The sequence below is a fragment of the Haemaphysalis longicornis genome, unplaced genomic scaffold (genome assembly GCF_048455015.1).
Source record: "Haemaphysalis longicornis isolate Haplotype H1 unplaced genomic scaffold, Haemaphysalis longicornis Haplotype H1 scaffold_4, whole genome shotgun sequence".
Classification (NCBI taxonomy): domain Eukaryota; kingdom Metazoa; phylum Arthropoda; class Arachnida; order Ixodida; family Ixodidae; genus Haemaphysalis; species Haemaphysalis longicornis.
In genome coordinates this window covers 55,319,794-55,336,979 of record NW_027526361.1, presented here as the reverse complement: position 1 = coordinate 55,336,979, position 17,186 = coordinate 55,319,794, and the positions used below count along the sequence as shown (strand labels likewise).

At 46.9% G+C, this 17,186-nt stretch overlaps 1 protein-coding gene across 1 annotated transcript in view; it reads right to left on the bottom strand.

The window, feature by feature from the left end:
- LOC144178723 (atrial natriuretic peptide receptor 1-like) overlaps nucleotides 1-16,159 on the bottom strand; it is a gene marked incomplete in the record, with an annotated part of 186,817 nt that extends 170,658 nt beyond the window's left edge. The window contains 1 exon segment of the mRNA XM_077706794.1: nucleotides 16,021-16,159. Within this exon segment, the coding sequence (XP_077562920.1) occupies nucleotides 16,021-16,096 (76 nt within the window).
- Nucleotides 16,160-17,186: the final 1,027 nt, after the last annotated feature.

Sequence of the window (17,186 nt, the reverse complement as noted above, 5' to 3'; positions counted from 1 at the left end):
ACGCCAGCGAAAACTCGCCAGCGCGTCAGTGTCAGTCTTCACGCTTTCTACGAACTCGCTCGTGGAGCAATGAACGTTACAGAGCAAAAATGGTGAATTCAGTATAGAAAACATTGCCCAAAGAAAATTAAATCAACTCCCCCCCCCAAAAAAAGAGAAAGAAACACGCACTATCGGGCATTCGAACTCGCGAATGGCAAAGCAACAAGCCTAGGGCTTCAGACCACCCGACCATAAGCCCGCCCCCCTCCACCCTCCCTTTTTTTTTGTTTATTACCTGCTTCGACATTTTTACAGTACATCGCACATTCTCTCATATTGTTGAGATCCGTCAACCCTACTTGGCTGACTCAATGGCTTTAAAACTTTCTAAGACGCAACAAATCGTCAAGCACCGGCAACCACTCAGGGGGTTCATCCTCTGCACGAAACACTTCCCGTATACGCTGTACGCTTTCGATGAAGTTTTTCCTGACAGGCCGGGCATTTTTGTCCGCATTCCTCACTGCCATTCTCCTCCTCCATAAACTATGAAGACTGAGGACTACATTAAAATCGTACGGCACACCTCTCTCATTTTTCACCCTAAGGACCGAATGCCGTGCGGTGTTGTGGGTCAGTCTTTCTTTAACGTACATCGAAAGATGCTCCGGCGAAACACTGCGTCCCAACGGTCGATAAAGACATGATTAATAGTTTCCGGCTTATTGCACAAACTGCAGTATGTTATCCACGGCACAAAATTTTCTTTCTGCTAACCACGTACTTACGACGGAAAGAGTTTCGCTGTGTAGTCTGAAAAAAAAAAAGGACTTAATTGCAGGTTTCACCGGCATACTTTTCACCCTCCTTAAAACGTCAGTACCAGTGCCTGTACAGTATAAGGAACTATACAGTGGCACCAGTAAACACATATCCACTAAATATTTGTGCGGGCGCTGCCTGGAAACACTACACAGGTAGTCAAAAGAAAACCTTATTTTCAAAAATTCAATAGACAGAGCCACTTCTCGCAAATATCCTTTAACCCCCCTGCCAACAATGTCACTTGAGGACACAACAAAGTCAAGTAGCCCATTTTTCAATCGCAGTTAAATCACAGTGCGAACGAAGGCGTCTTTTTTTGATCCCGCACAAAACAAAACCTTGCGACACCTTGTCGTAAAGATAAATTACGAAGAGCAAGTCCTCCCTTTCTGACTTGCCGAAATATATTAGAGCGACTGGTTTTTTTCCCAGCTGGAAGACCAGGTAATGGCAGCAAATACTCTGTGGATTTTTTGGACATTTGCATGTGACATTGCATATGTTTTCGGGGATAAATTGGTCGCAGTTAGCACAGGACCGGGATATATGGAGAATTGTGGAAGAGGCCTTTGCCCTGCAGTGGGCGTAGATGGGCTGGATGTGGTGGTGGTGGTGGTGATGATGATGATGATCTGACATACACAAAACTTGTGCTACGTACCACGCTTTGGCTAACAAAAAAAAGGTTGCAGATGGTGGCACGGGCAAACATAGAAAAGTTTCGCCCTTGCCAGTTTCTTGTTTGTCCCTCAACTTTTCGGTCTCGTTACTCCAATCATCCCCGCTATCCCTATAATGGTCCAGCGGCACCACCAGATATTTTGTTGGTACCGTGGTCCATTGTATGCATTCAAAAACAGGAGGGGTTGAGCCCCAGTTCCTATGCCAAAATCCCGAACATTCATCCAAGTTATTTGCAGCCCCAAATTTTTCACAAAAGCTTCGCTGATGCTCTTTTGATCGCGACAGAAAACAACTATATCATCTGCGTATGCGAGCAGTTTTACTTCAGTGTTCTGTAATACAAACCTCCGTATTTCATCATGCTTGATTATTTTTGAACAAAACGGCTGGCGATAACGGACAACATTGCCTGACCGGACAACCAACATTTATACCTTCACTTCAATTCTTGTTAACAATTACGCTCGCCCTACATCCGGCATACGCCATCTTTACACTGTCCGAGATAACAGACCCAACATACGTGTATCCTAAGATTCTGAAAAGCACGTCATGGGACACCCGGTAAAAAGCCTGATTGAGTTGCACCATCGCCACACGATCCGAGAAGGCATCACAACACTCCAACACACTCCTAGCGACGTGCACATTAGTACTTATCGTGCGATGCTTAATACTGCAAGTTTGATGCGTTCCTACCAAAAACTGAATTACGTTTTGCAACCGTCTACCGAAGATTTTCATGCAAATTTTGTAGTAGACGTTGGCTAGACTAATTGGCCTATACGCCTTTACAGACCGCAGCTTTACTGCATCCTCACACTTCGGTATCAAGACGATATGCGTCTCCTTAAACGACTGCGGGAGAACACGTAGTTTGTAAGTCTCCACCAATACTTCACATAAAGAGACCGCAACATCCCTTTTGAAAGCCTTGTGAAATTCCGCGTTTAACCCGCCTGGCCCGGGTGACTTACAGATGTTCAGATAATCTATTGCGTTTTCTAATTCCCACGCACTAGTTGGTGCTTCCATTATTTCACAAAGCTCCGGTTCTAACTTGGGCATAGGCGTAAAAATTCATCAGCAAAGCTATCGTTCACTGGAATGTGCCTGTCTAACCGCTCAGTGTAATGCTCGACGAACGCCAGCTCAATCGTTTCTTTTTTGGCCGTAACATTTTTTGTACTGTATTTCCCTGATTTCGTTTTCCTGCGCGTTTTTCCCTGATTTCGTTTTTCTGCGTTTTTCTGTGACACCTGGGCGGCTGCTGTTTCTTCCTTGCCCGTCATCTCCTCAGTGGCACTACCTCCGTCAATGTCCTCTTTTCCGGCTGGCGTGTCGGCCGGGGTCGGTGTATGCTCCCCATACAGGCCTTCGACCACCTCCTCCACCTCCACCTCGTCCATTATGTGCTTCCAACGCTCTTCTGTTCCTCCGGTTCCGGTGGCCGCCGCATACGTTTTCACGCAATCGGCGCCATCATGCCCGAAACGCTGGCAGGCGTTGCACTTGGGGACGCGACACTCCCTCCGAATGGGCCCAGTCTGTTGACACCGACGGCATAGCGGTGGTCTTCCCGGCACAGCGACGAGAGATAGCTCGGTTCCGATACGCAGCTGGTGCGGCAAATCGTCCCTTGCAACTCCACCTTTCAGCCTGAGCACAACGATAAGTGTCATGAAGCTGAAGTTCTCACTCCCTGTTGCACGCCACTTTTCTTTCGTCACTTCAACCCCACTTTCGCACGACGCGAACGCTTCCTTTATCTGGTCGTCCGGAACATCGTGAATAGCCCAGTGAAGCTTGGCGTGGACGTCTTCCCGTCACGGGTCAATTACCAAGCACCTGTGGCCTTTGACGGTGATTTCTTTCTTCGCGAGCACTTTCTTCTTTCCTTCTTCTCTCGCAAAGGTGACTGCCCAGATATGATTCATCTGGTCAGTGCCGATGGCAGTGACATCGGCGAGTACGGCGCCTTGCGCTAACGCGTCTCGAAAGTCTCCAACTCGGTACGGTCGAGTCTTTACGTCTCCATGCAGAAAAATAGTGTTAGAAACAACAGGCCCGGTTGGCAAAGGAGGCAGGACAACGGAGTAATCTTGGGCTTCAGCGTTCATGTTTCCGCGACGAGACTGGGCCGCAAACGCCGCTCCGACGGAGCTCATGATTACACGCCCGCACGCTTCGGTGGCCGGAAGTGGAATCCCTCGGCCATAAGCCAGCGCTGCCAGGGTCGGAAATATAAAGTATATAATGCATAGCCAGTTTACATTTTCATTTAGTTTTAGCATTTAAGGCAGTTTAGATGACTATTTCCTGAATGGCGCTCGTGCAGTAAGCGTCCCCCAAATTCCCCCAATATCGCCCGTCTAGCGATCCTTAGGCGGAAAAGCGTTGGCAGGTGTGTGGCCGTGCTGCTGACTGCCGAGTTAGTTCTCCCAGCGCAAAAAGTGCTCGCACCCTGGTTTTACGCTGTACGATAAAAGTTTCGGTTTATTTTATTTCCTTAGTACCTATATTAGCTTCGCTGACTCTTCTCCCGCCTTCTATTGAGCTTAGATTTTTCTACTAGCGTACCAGTCCGCGAAGCGTCGCATGTGCAAGCTTGTGTGGAGCGACTTGGACTTAGAGCTTCATACAGTCTACAAATTAACAAAGTCAACTGAGCGAACGAATTGCGACGATCCGCCGGCCGCCGGCCGACTAAATGCTGGGCCGACTGATTCTGTCGGAGGGTCGGCAAGCCGTGCAGTAGTCAAGCCATTCCATCTCGTTTTGGTGTCATACGAAACGTCATAGGAAATCGGCAAGAGGATGCGGAGAGGAGGACAGCATTTTCGAATTGATTTGTCTACTGAATAAAGTCGCGTAAACGCAGCGAGAGTGGTCGAAACATGGCCTAGAGTCTCCAGCCTACAATTTGCGCTAGTAATCCCGCAATGTTTACTTCAGTGTTCCCTAAATTAACAGAGCTGATAACAGCTACCAAAAGAAAACACCAGTGAACGAAAATGTAAAAAAAAACTGTAGTTGATTCCTGTCATAGGAATCGGTAAAACACGAAAATGAAATGTTCAGCGAAATCCACGGCTGTCTTGTGGGTGTGCTTGGCGAGCGATGTCCGGCTGGCGGGTCGCTTCGGCAAAGGGGTACTGGCGTCATTTCCGTGACGGATATGACGTCAGTGAAATCGTGTATCCCGGCATAAAGCACTTTCATGGTAAAATATAAAACCCGAAAACAAATAACCATAAGTATAACGTACTCTTTAGTACTAAAAGTTGCTTCTCCGCAAGAAGACTGTGTGTGCAGGGGTGCACCCTTTACAGGCTGCTTGCTTCGTTGAACTGGCGTCATTTCCGTGACGGATATGACGTCATTGAAATCTTTGTGCGTCCGGGGATAAAACACTTTCGTATCAAAAAAAGGACGTCGCCATTGGGAATTTCAGGTGTCCGACCCCCCCCCCCCTCTCTCTCTCCTATTGCGTACGCAGGGAGCATGTCAAGAGGAGGGACGCGAGACAGGAAAGATGATAGGTGAGGTGCACAGAAACTTGATGTTGGAACGGTGGCAACACCTGAGAAGCGCGAATCGACTCCCCCTCACCTCCAGCCCGGGGCAAGACAAGACACGGAGGAAAGAAAGCTGAGGCCGCTAAATTAGCCAGGCTTATGTTTCCGCACTCTCCATTACTGTTCACTCGCGCGTAATTCTCCAGCGTGGCCTGGGGGAAGGAAGGGTAGGAAAGGGGAAAAAAAGATAGCTGAACCTCCGCATGAAGCCGCAGCGAAGCGAAGCGTGACGTATTCTGTGCTTTTCGGTCATCGCTGCGCTATTTTCGGAGTTGGCACTACTCGCACCAAGGTTGGCAGTTCCGCAGCCTTCGCACTATCATCGCAGCTTTTATTTGATGGCATCTTTTAGAAGCGGTACAAATAACGATTCATAACACAATATTCGCCCACATTATGAGCTATTTTTCCGCACGTGTGGCTTTGTTTGGTCCGATATTTTGTTCTGGCGATATTTTGTTTGTTTGGTCCGATAGTTTTGTTCTGGCGGGCGAGCGCTAAACGTTTTTGAGGAGCTTTACTGCAGCAGCCAACGCCGTGCAAGTGACATCCGCGGCCGCATCAGTGCACCTGCCGTATGCGCGTCGCGTTGTCTAATGCAGAGAAGGCGTATTACACTTATTACGAACGGCGGATATAACGAACGAATTCAGCGTGACGATCGAGTTCATTATAAGTGGGCTCTCCTGTATGTATATATGTTTAATACGTTACAAGTTTTCTAAAAGTTATCACTAAAGCAATTGAATTTTTATTTCATACAGTTATCCCAACAGCAGGCCCCAAAACGTAACTGTGCTTCTTAAATATCGAGGCAGGGAGACCTGGAAAAATGAAAGGCATCTCATGCATGTGAAGTGGAGACCCTGTCTGTGGAATAAGCGTGTGTTTTCCTTGGACTCGAGCAGTAACTTATTAAATTTATTGCCGCAAATAACTGGAGCCGTAAGCAAGAACTATAAAAGCTACTGACCAAACCGTGGGGGTCCACGCTTTTGGAGTCGTAAAGTTTACCTTTAAACTAAAAGTCTAAAAACATTGTAGGCCGAGTATACGGGACTCTTACGTTTCCACGGGCAGTAAATTTTTTTGTCTCAATTTTGGCGCTAGTGGCTAGATGCGTGCACAGAAAAAAAATGGCTCAAGTTTAACTCATTAAAAACCTTGTTACCACGAGCGAGAGCAAAGGCTATGCTCCCGGCGTTTTGTGAAAGTTGGCCTCTGCTTCAGATATGCAGCCTGTAGTCTAGCTATATCTAATGGATGATTGGATTCATCATTTCGCTTGCGCGAACGCACACGCAGACAGCCCAGCCTGCACGCTATCGATGACGAGACTGAGGGACCAAGCGCCGGCAAAGCGGCCGGCAATGCAGCGTTTTCGTGTGCTTGCATTGTGCGTTTCTCTTCGTTCCTGTAAACTCAGTCAGTGCAGCGTTCTCATATATCAGTCATTACACCTTTGCCCAGTCACATAATTCGCTTGCGCCGTACCACAAACCACTCGGCACTAAGGCGAACCAGCCGTTTCCCCCTCATCTAGTCACGTGGTACCTCAGCAGTGAAGCTTAGAGCAAGCGAAGCGACAACAAAAAAAAACGCGCACCTTGTGCGCCGGAGGTTGAAGGTCATTGCGACGCGATGAATGACCTTGAAAGAGGCAGCGTAGGAGAGCTGTCGCTCTACAAGGCTGTGGTATACGAGAAGTTGGCGACGGCGTCGAGGGTCCACACACGTAGACAGAAGCTTCGTAATACTGAATTCATCGAGGCAGGAAGCTCGTTGAAAGCCGTTCTTCGTTTAACGTGGTGATTGTTTACTCTCTCTGCCCTGCATTTGGTACCACAAAACATTTTTAACAAAGGTAGTTTTTGAGAAAAAAAGGCGATTTTGTTAAAACGAGGGTTAGCGAAGGCTACCAATCATCCAAGACAAAAAAAAACGCTTAGCTTAGCTCAGCTAACCTTGGACATGCAAAGCAAAAGCTTGGCTTAGTCTGATTGAGCCTTCGTTTCGCTTGGTTAAACTTTGATGTAGCTGTACTCCCGACCACGGCTCAAAGCAGTTTGGTCCCGTGAAACGCTCACAAAAGGAGGCCCGGCTAATGCGGCGTTCATTCATGGCGAACGCACCGTTCCTCATCGCCGGGCGCGAGACGAGTCACGTAGCCCGAGTCCACCCAGCGGCACATGCATGGGAGGCTGTGGAGGTGCTCGGCTGCCGATCAGCTGATCGGGCGCAACCGCGGCGGCAGCCGTCGCTCGTGCTGAGCAGAACGACTGAAAATGGGTCCTTGTGCGCAGCGCCGACAGCGGACCCGGCGAATCACGCGATGCGCTTCGAGGGCTGTGTCAATTGATTGTAGGGTTTAACGCGCCGACGCAACGCAGGCGAGGAGGCGCGCCGTAGTGTAGGGCGCCGGACTAATTTTGACCACCTGGGGATCTTTAACGTGCGCCGAAATCTCGTACACACAGGCGTTTTTGCTTTTCTGATTCTGATTGTGGGGTTTTAACACGCCGACGCAACGCAGGCGATGAGACGCGCCGTAGTGGAGGGCTCCGGATTAATTTTGACCACCTGGGGATCTTTATCGTGCGCCGAAATCTCGTACACACGGGCGTTTTTGCTTTTCGCCTCCATCAGAAAAGCGGCCGCCGCGGCCGGGAATCGAACCCGCGACCTCGTGCTCAGCAGCGCAACGCCTTAGCCACTGAGCCACCGCGGCGGGTCCGTTTTTGCTTTTCACCTCCACTAGAAAAGCGGCCGCCGCGGTCGGGAATAGAACCCGCGACCTCGTGTGTCGCCCCAGGGTGTGTCTGCGGTCAAAAGGTGAAATTGCGCATCCGCCGCGAAACCGCTGGCGCGAAGCGTGGCGTCACTGCACCTCCAGCATCATTAATTGGCCTCTAACGTTGGTTAAGAACAAGATCTTTTATATACACCTAAGCGAACATGTCGAAAAGGTTGAACTAATGCTAGGTTCTTTTCGTTTATTTGTTTGAACCGCACTTGCGCAAGTCATGTTGCAAGGCGCTGCCCGTTGACCCAGGCGCCGAAGCCGTCTATGCATCGGAAAATTAAAGGTCTTGCGAAGAATGGGGCTTTAAAAAGAATGGCTGCTTTTGTTAAGATGAAATAAGTAAAAAAAATAGCTTTATACGTTACAAAATATGCCGCGCGGACATAGAGCGGCCACGAAAGCCTTTGCTGAAAACACGACGAGAGCCACTTGCAAGCCCCGAAAGAGAAAAAGAAGGTCTGTATTAGTGACAACAGAAAAACCCACTGGCACCATATAGGCTGTTTCTTTTTCATGTTTATAAAAAAGCAACGTGAAAGGCAGTTTTAAGATGGAGATTAGTTTTAAGGGGAGGCTATCGCCTGAACAGCAAGGTCAGTCATCCGAGCGCAGCTCTTATGGTTGCGGTGACAATATATAGCTGACGGGCGATTTTTGCGGGCTAAAATTGCCTGCTCGTTGGTTTTCACATCTTTAATAAAGCGGTCAGCGACACAAACTAATTGTTTTTACTGCTTCTGTCGTTAAAGACTTGCGTCATCCTGTTACTTTCGAAAACGGCTGTCGACAGCACTGTTCAACCAGTGAAGGAATTTCCAATTTAAAACGAGAGCTATACGAAAGCAGCATACAGACAGAAAATATAAATACGCATATGGCATTCTAGGATTCGTGATTATAAATTATGAAGTGGACAGCTAAATTATGGCGGCTAACTATTACGAATATTGTGACACACGTTGCGATGCGGTTTTTTTGGGAGGCGTGCTCAATTTCGCCAGCCACGGTACAAACCAAAAAGAAGCGGAAAGTGTCAACGTGGAATAGTTAACAGGTTAATTGTTGAGATCACATTTTCCTCAGCTCCAACCTCATTCAACCTCAGGCACGTCGGCTGAGGTTGTGGTCGAGACAACCTCCGACCCCACTAGCTGACCCTTTTAGGTGCGAAGCATCTAAAGACCTCGCTGTGTCCGTGGCTTGTCCCTTGGAATCCGTGTACAGTGTCCCGCATGCGCCAGGAGCATTGGATTGGATTGGATTGGATTGGATTGGATTTAGATTGAATTAGATAGGATTGGATTGGATTTGGATTGGATCGGATTGGATTGAAATGGATTAGATTGGATTGCATCGGATTGGATTGGATGGGATGGGATTGGAATTGCATATACTGTACACACGCGTTGTCACTCATTTACATGCGCGAGTGGGCAATGCAACGGGGGATTTACGGTAAGAACGATCCCCAGTGCTTCGCCCACTCGTCATGATTCACTTCATGGAGATGCGTGAATTTTTTTCGTGCACCTAAGCCTCAGCCCTCGCGGTGAGGATGAACTCCACGTGCGGTTGAGGCCGACCTTATCGGGTGGACACATCATACAGTTTCCCACTTCTCCTCAGCAGTTCCAGCCCCACCCTGCGGCATACGACGACCGAAGCGTCAGAATCTGCAACCAAAAAGCCAATTCGCAGCCAGCGTCCTAATCAGGGGCCCCGATCGATCCGACACCAGTGCGTGGGGCCACAAAGTATTGACACGTGCCACCGTTTAATCAGGGAGCTCGTCAGCTTGGCGTCGCGACCGGATCGTCGACGCAGCAGCGATGCAATTATAGGTCCACTGTTCTATAGATGAACGTTTGACCAGTTGCCGCGAGCGATTGCGCAAACAAAATTTAAGTCAGATCTTTAGACGACACCCTGGTGGAACCAGGAGTAAAATTTGCAGAGAGGTCTTAGCTTTTTACGCAACTAAATTACCTACAAGCCACGTTCCACTTTAAGAGACATTTTCGTTTAAAGGACTTAGGTTTAACAAATTTCTACGTGTTAGTCGCGATCGTAAGGCGATCGTAATCAATCACTCAGTCAATCGACCGATCGATAAATCAATAAAAGAAACTTTTTTCAACACGAAAGTGTTTTATTTCAGAATATACCAAGATTTCACTAACGTAATAACCGTCACGGAAATGACGCCAGTACAACGAAGCAAGCGGCCTGTAAAGGGTGCACCCCTGCACACAAGGTTTTCTTGCGGGGAAGCAACCTTTAGTTCTAAGGGTACGTTATACTTAGGGTTGTTCGATCGTTTTCGGGTTTTATATTTTAACACGAAAGTGTTTTATGCCGGGATACGCCAATATTTCACTGATGTCATATCCGTCACGGAAATGACGCCAGTACACCTTTGCCGAAGCGACCCGCCAGCAGGACGTCGCTCGCCACGCACACCCACAACACAGCCGCCGACCCGCAAATCATGCTCAGCTGCAGATTTCACTGCACATTTCACTTTCGTGTTTTACCGTTTCCTATGACAGAGGGATCCACCACAGTTTTTTTTTTCCGAGAAACTAATATTGACCAGCATGGACCGGTCAGTACTTGAGCACATCAAATGGTGATTACATACTGACCAGCTTTTTACTCAGTTGAAGCGATACTCTATGTTGGCAATGACGTGGTCATGGTCATAATGATTTTCAGCTTACCGCGGGACAGGCAAAACTGACAGAAAATAACGATAAAATACAGCCGAGAATGGAAGCAACGAAAATCTAATTTTTCCCTGTTCCACGGCTCTTTTTATTTAGCTTTACTTGAGAGAGACGGAGACCCATTCCCGTTTTTCAATGCTCCTTCAACAAGGATTTGAAAGGGACTATTTTGCGGAATTCTTAATCCAGCACAAGCCTGTGAGCCTCCTTCGTCACGAAGCCCAGAGGACGTGTTGAAACCACGCTGTGTCGCAGATGTCGCATGGGAAACAGCAAGTGTCGTTCAAAAATGTGTTGGCGAAATCTGCTGGATGTAAAACCTTGTGGCTACTCCTTCTATTCCTCTATTCCTTTTTGAATCCGATATCATTGAACTTTGCGTGCCCCGAAGATCGCTGTTTGCCCCCCCCCCTCCCCCCCCCCCCCGAATCCCCGTTTTTCTAATAAAAATTTATCCGCCACGCAAAATATGCATTTCACCTTCATTTTTTCCCCGGTGTACTTTTCCTGTGTGGCCTCGTGACATCATCATCACCACGGTAAAAAAATAATCACAATACTATGAGACTGCTGAATTTCCTCCCAGCCTCCCTGGGTGATTTCCTGCAGTGCTGCCTGGTGCGCCAGTTTCTACAGATATAAATGCATATGAAGCGAAGTACATAGTTTACACGGTGGCTGTGTAGCGCCGTATTAAATATGCAATAGTTTTTTTTTTGTTCCTTCACCTGAGTTTTGCCTGAGGACAAAGGTGTAAGCGCATTAGGTATTGTTTAGGGTAAGTAACCTGTCAATTCGGTTGTCCACCATGTGACCAACCAAAGTTATGACGAGTGAATCCGCATCAAAAATAATTTAGTTCGTTTTTATTATTTTGATTGATTTGATTGATTGTAGGGTTTAACGCGCCGACGCAACGCAGGCGATGAGGCGCGCCGTCGTGGAGGGCTCCGGATTAATTTTGACCACCTGGGGATCTTTAACGTGCGCCGAAATGTCGTACACACGGGCGTTTCTGCTTTTCGCCTCCATCAGAAAAGCGGCCGCCACGGCCGGGAATCGAACCCGCGACCTTGTGCTCAGCAGCGCAACGCCTTAGCCACTGAGCCACCGTGGCGGGTTTTTTGTTATTTTGAAACGGCACTTCTGAGGATGTCTTTAGAGAAACAATGTAAATCGTGTTGTACGAGAATATATCCTTGTGCTGATGAAAAAAAAAAAAAAACATTCTCACGTCCCCAGTTGTTTTGCTGCGCACTACGTCGAAAAGAGAAATTCATTATGCCAATGGACGAACATTTGCTTCCCAATAAGTATACGGCTAAATAGCGTACGCCATGACTGAAATTGAGGCACGCACTTTGCTTAGACCGCGCTACCGGCGAAAGAGTGCGGCGAAGTGCTCCGCTAAGTTCACACGGGGCTCCGCATTTCCCCCAACTCCCCCCCCCCCCCCCCCCCCCTTTCCCCCCACATAGCAAACGCGCCACCGCTGTAATGGCTGGACGTTAGCGCATGTACCGAGCTTTCGACGGGAGAAGCTATATAGGAAGGCCTCTACGCTCGTTGGATGCTATGGACTCATGGTAGGCGTAGGATTCAAGTGCTGTTCTCCTAGCTCATAACAGCCCCCCCCCCTCTCATTTCGGTACCACGCACGCAAAAGTACACGCTGTATACGCGTACACGATGTACACGCGTACATGCTACACATAAACCGAGTTCCGGCGTTGAACTCTTTAAGACTTTTTTTTTAATTGAAAATTTTCTAGGGCAGACAGGCAGCCGGACATGTGGACGTGAATTCTGAGCAAAGCTCACGAAAAATTTCAGCAGATAGTGGGTATTTATTACAAGACTGCACAGAAAATATTTTCGATTGCTGCTTTAAAAGAGACATGCAGGTGGACATGAGGACATTGAGGGGGGGGGGGGGGGGGAGCAAAGCTCACGAAATATTTGAAGAGATAGCGGGTATTTGTTACAAAACTGGACAGAAAATATTTTTCATTGCTGCTTTAAAATTGACATCAGTGTCGCACATATTTTCTGCATGTGTTCATGGCGCCACTGCCCCAATTACATTTAGAGGGTCTCAGAACAGATTGAGTAAGAATTTATGCTTGCATAGCCGAAGTTATTTTGTTAAGCCATGTCTATAGCGCTTTTAGCGATGCTTTGGTGGTATGCCGAAGCAAAATGAGGCCGTTATCGATCCCAGCTCTAACTTATTCAAGACGGGGGAAAATAAAATTTCGCGTCATTTTGCTGATATATAAAGTGCATACATACTTCTCACCCAGCAGTATTTTTTCTGCAGTGTTTCCTTAATTTTCAAATGGAAGAGTTCAATCACACAGTGACGTCATTTTTAGTTTCCCGTTAGGAAGGTCAGTCTTCGGACAGCTCTACTTGTGGCTCGCACGCACTGGCCTTGCACGCCTCCTTCACTTAGACGGAAAAAGTTATTAACGATAACGAAGACCTTTCTCAATAACAACGCCCTTAGTACTAGAATCAGCGTAGCTGAGAGCCCTCCATCAGGCCGTGCAGTGTGTTTTTTTTTTTTTTCGGGCGCAAACGTTCTAGAGAGAAAGTACACGGACACAAACAATAAGTTTCTAGCTTCTTTTTCAGTCTGTTAACTCGCAAGCTTCTAATCGATCGCCACCGGCAACATGCACATTCCTGAGCTGTGACGTTCATAGAAAAATAATGCTAGGAATGGGTTCCTGGGAAAGTTTCAAAGTCAAGGGGGAATGATTTGAGGCACGCCATAAAGCGATCCAGCACTTTGCCGAAGGGCAGGCCTGCAAATCAGGTTAACTGGCCATTGTTGAGGCCGACGTAAGCTGCTTGAGAAATCGTACGTGATGAGTCCGGGCACGGAAGCCTTATCGACCGCCAGTCAAGCGTCATACACCCCGGTCGTCATACAACACCATACCTGTCGAACAGCCATACATAAACCACAAGCAAACAGAAATTATTTATTTGATTCATTGTGGGGTTTAACGCGCCGACACTACACAGGCGATGAGGCGCGCCGTAGTGGAGGGCTCCGGATTAATTTTGACCACCTGGGGGCCTTTAACGTGCGCCGAAATCTCGAACACACGGTCGTCATCGTTTTTCGCCTCTATCAGAAAAGCGGCCGCGGCGGCCGGGAATCGAATCCGCGTCCTTCGGTGCAGCAGCACAACGCCATAGCCACTGAGCCACCGCGGCGGGTGAGCAAGCAGAAATTAAGTATAGTGACTACTATTTTTTCACATCTAGAATATTGTACGTGGAAATATGAGGTTCCCGCTTTTGTCATATTAGCACGGTGCTCATCGTAAAATGCGAAGATGCTTGCGTGAATGACACCGCTCCATTCACCTGCCGCTTAATTAATAAAATACGATACAGAACCACCTCACATTGTCTCAAAACTCTATACGAATACTTTTATGCACAGCTTTTAGGTGAAGCATAGAAGCATATAACATATCACAGGCATTTCCTTTCTAAAGCTTTGCCACTTCTTATTAGTGGAAACAATTCCGAAAGAGAGAAGAAAAAAATTTGCCCCTATTCCCTGCAAACGAAGTTAAAAACTTTCTGCATACAAATCTTTTATTGTTCCACACCGTCGTGCACTTCCATGAAACAATAATAAAAATGTACAAATTTGATGCCCTAAAACTTGCGATATTATTATTCGTCAATGTGAAAGACAGAACAAGTACCAAGAGCCCCCGTCCAGCAGACGCTCTATTAAGATCTTCCCGTCTTGCACGATCAAGTTGTTTTTAAACTTTCTCGCATAAAAACATTCTACCCGTGCAGTCGCTGCGAGAGAAGAACGAGGGCATTAAACCCGCCCACTCGTGCCTCGAGCCGTTCGACCAGCATGAAGATTACAGCCTCGCCCGAGTTCGCCCCGGCTCTTTCGAGGGTAATTGAATACTGACGCTGCTACGTAGGTTTCCATTCTGCCAGGCGAGGCTGGGCGTCTCAAAGTGCGCTCTTTTCTTTTTTATTGCTCTTTCTTCGTGCGCGCGAGATAATTTAACTACCGGCTTTGATAAACGGCTGGAGATTAGCCTCGAGCCCCACGCCTAGCACGAAACCACTTGCAAGTGCTGTGCGATACGTTTTACGAGGCTTATTTTGAGGTCGCCTAAGCTTAATTTCTACTAATGGCAGGATGCGGTAGGCCTTGTTAATCTTGTTAGCTATCCCTCATTTATTTTGTTGCCTGGTGGTAAGTAATGAGCTTCTGGATCTGTGGAATGTACAGGCGCAATTGTGAGTGAAACAGGAGAAGTTTGTCGGGTAACTGTGCAGATTGAGGCTTAAAATGTCGTCGATTCTGGCACGCCAAAAAGAATGTGCCCAAACAGTTTATTATTTCCCGGGTTGATTAATTGCTATTGCTTACGTCTGAGTGGCATATTGGCTTAATGAGAAACGTTTACGTTCCCGCACGTTGGCGAGGTAGGCCTTCTTTCACGAAGAAACTAGGGGTGGGCGATTGATCAATTAACCTTCCGATTAACGGTGTAGTCGCGACTAAACTTTTTCACCGCTTAACCAGTTCAAATCGTGTGAAAAAATGAAACAAGAGTGTCATGTGTTAAAATTGTAGGCAAGAGTGTCGAGGGTCATATTCGTGTTCAAATAACGTGTCGTACACCGCAACAGAAAACAATGCAAGTAAGATCACAGGTGATAGTGATTAAAACCTCAAAGTGATAGTTAAGACAGACGTGAAAATGATACCCTTAATAAAAACACTATACACGGCACAAAAAACGACGAGAAGTCACGCGCACCATTTTACCGTTGTATAAAGTAACTCTGGCGTAATCAACCACTATAATTCGGCGCTTCCTGCAATCACGGCCAGGCTGATGATCCTGATTCTAGAAATAGTGCGAATGACGAACGAAGGGACACGCGTTTTGCCCGCGTAAGCGCCATGAGGAAGATCTGCTTATCTTATCTGGAATGTATCCGAACGGGACGATGTGCATATTGATATTTTTTTTGTTATTATACCTCATGACTATACCTAAAATATTATTTTTTATCGCTTTTCTTCTTAAACCCATGCAACTGATTAATCTATCAAATAACCTGTTAAAGCCAGCCAATTATTCGGGTTGAAATTTTTAACCGACGCACAGCCCCAGAAGAAACACATATGGCTGTAAGAATGGCCTCGACTGGAACACGCAGCCAAAACGTGCACTAAGAGCTGTGAAACGGAAACTGATTGCCATGTGATATGTGATACCTAGACGCTTGAGAAAAAAATCACCGAAAAAGATACCCCACTGAAAAATAAATCTAAAGATACGTAACCTCGAGTTCACGTAGCAAGCTTTGTCCATGAACGCACGTTCAACACAAGCACTACTTCATGCTTACTTACCTAATCCGAACACACATTCCGCAAAGCAAACTTTGTTTTCCATTGCAGCGTGTTGTGTGGCTAGTTGGTACTGCATTTCAAGGGTAGAAAAACTGCGCGTCAAAGACAAGACAATAAGGATTGGACAAGACGAGCGCACGCTCACAACTGGCTTTATTGAAAAAACGAGTATGACTATATACCATCTATTGCACATGCGCAGAAAGCAGACAGTTTTATCGCTTTTCTTTTTTCCTTACCAATGCACCATCCTGTTCAAAAATCAAAACTCACTTCCGTACAACGTAACAGAAGGCTCGCTCACAAATTTCCGTGGTTTTTACGAATAAATTGTGTGCCATGGTTTTTCGAAAACAGTTTTTATGGTTTTTACGAATAACTAAGCCATGGAAACTATGTGAGCCAGCAGCCTTCTGTTACGTTGTACGGAAGAGGGCTTGAATTTTTGAACAGTATGGTGTATTGATAAGGGAAAAAAAAAAGAGATAAAACTAGCTGCTTTGCGCGCATGTGCAATAGATGGTATATAGTAGTCATGTTCGTTTTTTTTTTTTTTTTCCAATAAAGCTAGTTGCGAGTCTGCGCGTATCCTGTCCATCCTAATTGTCGTGCCTTCGAAGCGCAAATTTTTTCTACCCTTCAAATTTATTTTGCAACTCCGTTGTACGGCACAACAAATACGCCCACCCAGATTGCGCTCGATCGAATTGCACTTCCAACTTTTTTCCATCTACGAACGAGGAAAAGTAATCTGACCGGAGGGCTGTTGTTTCCGGTGATCGGTACAGCAACCCTCATCTACACCGTGGCCAAAGAGCGTCCTGTGCGGTTAACTTCCTCTCCGTCGTCGTTTCCGCGACGAAATGGCACTCGTTGGACGCCCGAAGAAATCTCTAAGTGGTCGGACCCTCAAATCTGTGTCGGGCTACCTTTTCGATACAATTTTTGTTATCTTCCGCAAGGCTTCGCCGTTCAGTATTTCCAAACATTTCCATCTTTTTTTTTCTCCTCGTCTAAACTTTAACCGTGTGTCCTTTATCCGCAAAGAGCAATGTGCTTCTTACCCTTTCCTTCTAGATTAGATCTGCGTGCCTCTCTGTTGGGTGAACTTTACGTATACTATAATTTTACCAAAGCATAAATCTCGTTTGGAGAAACGCACCCAT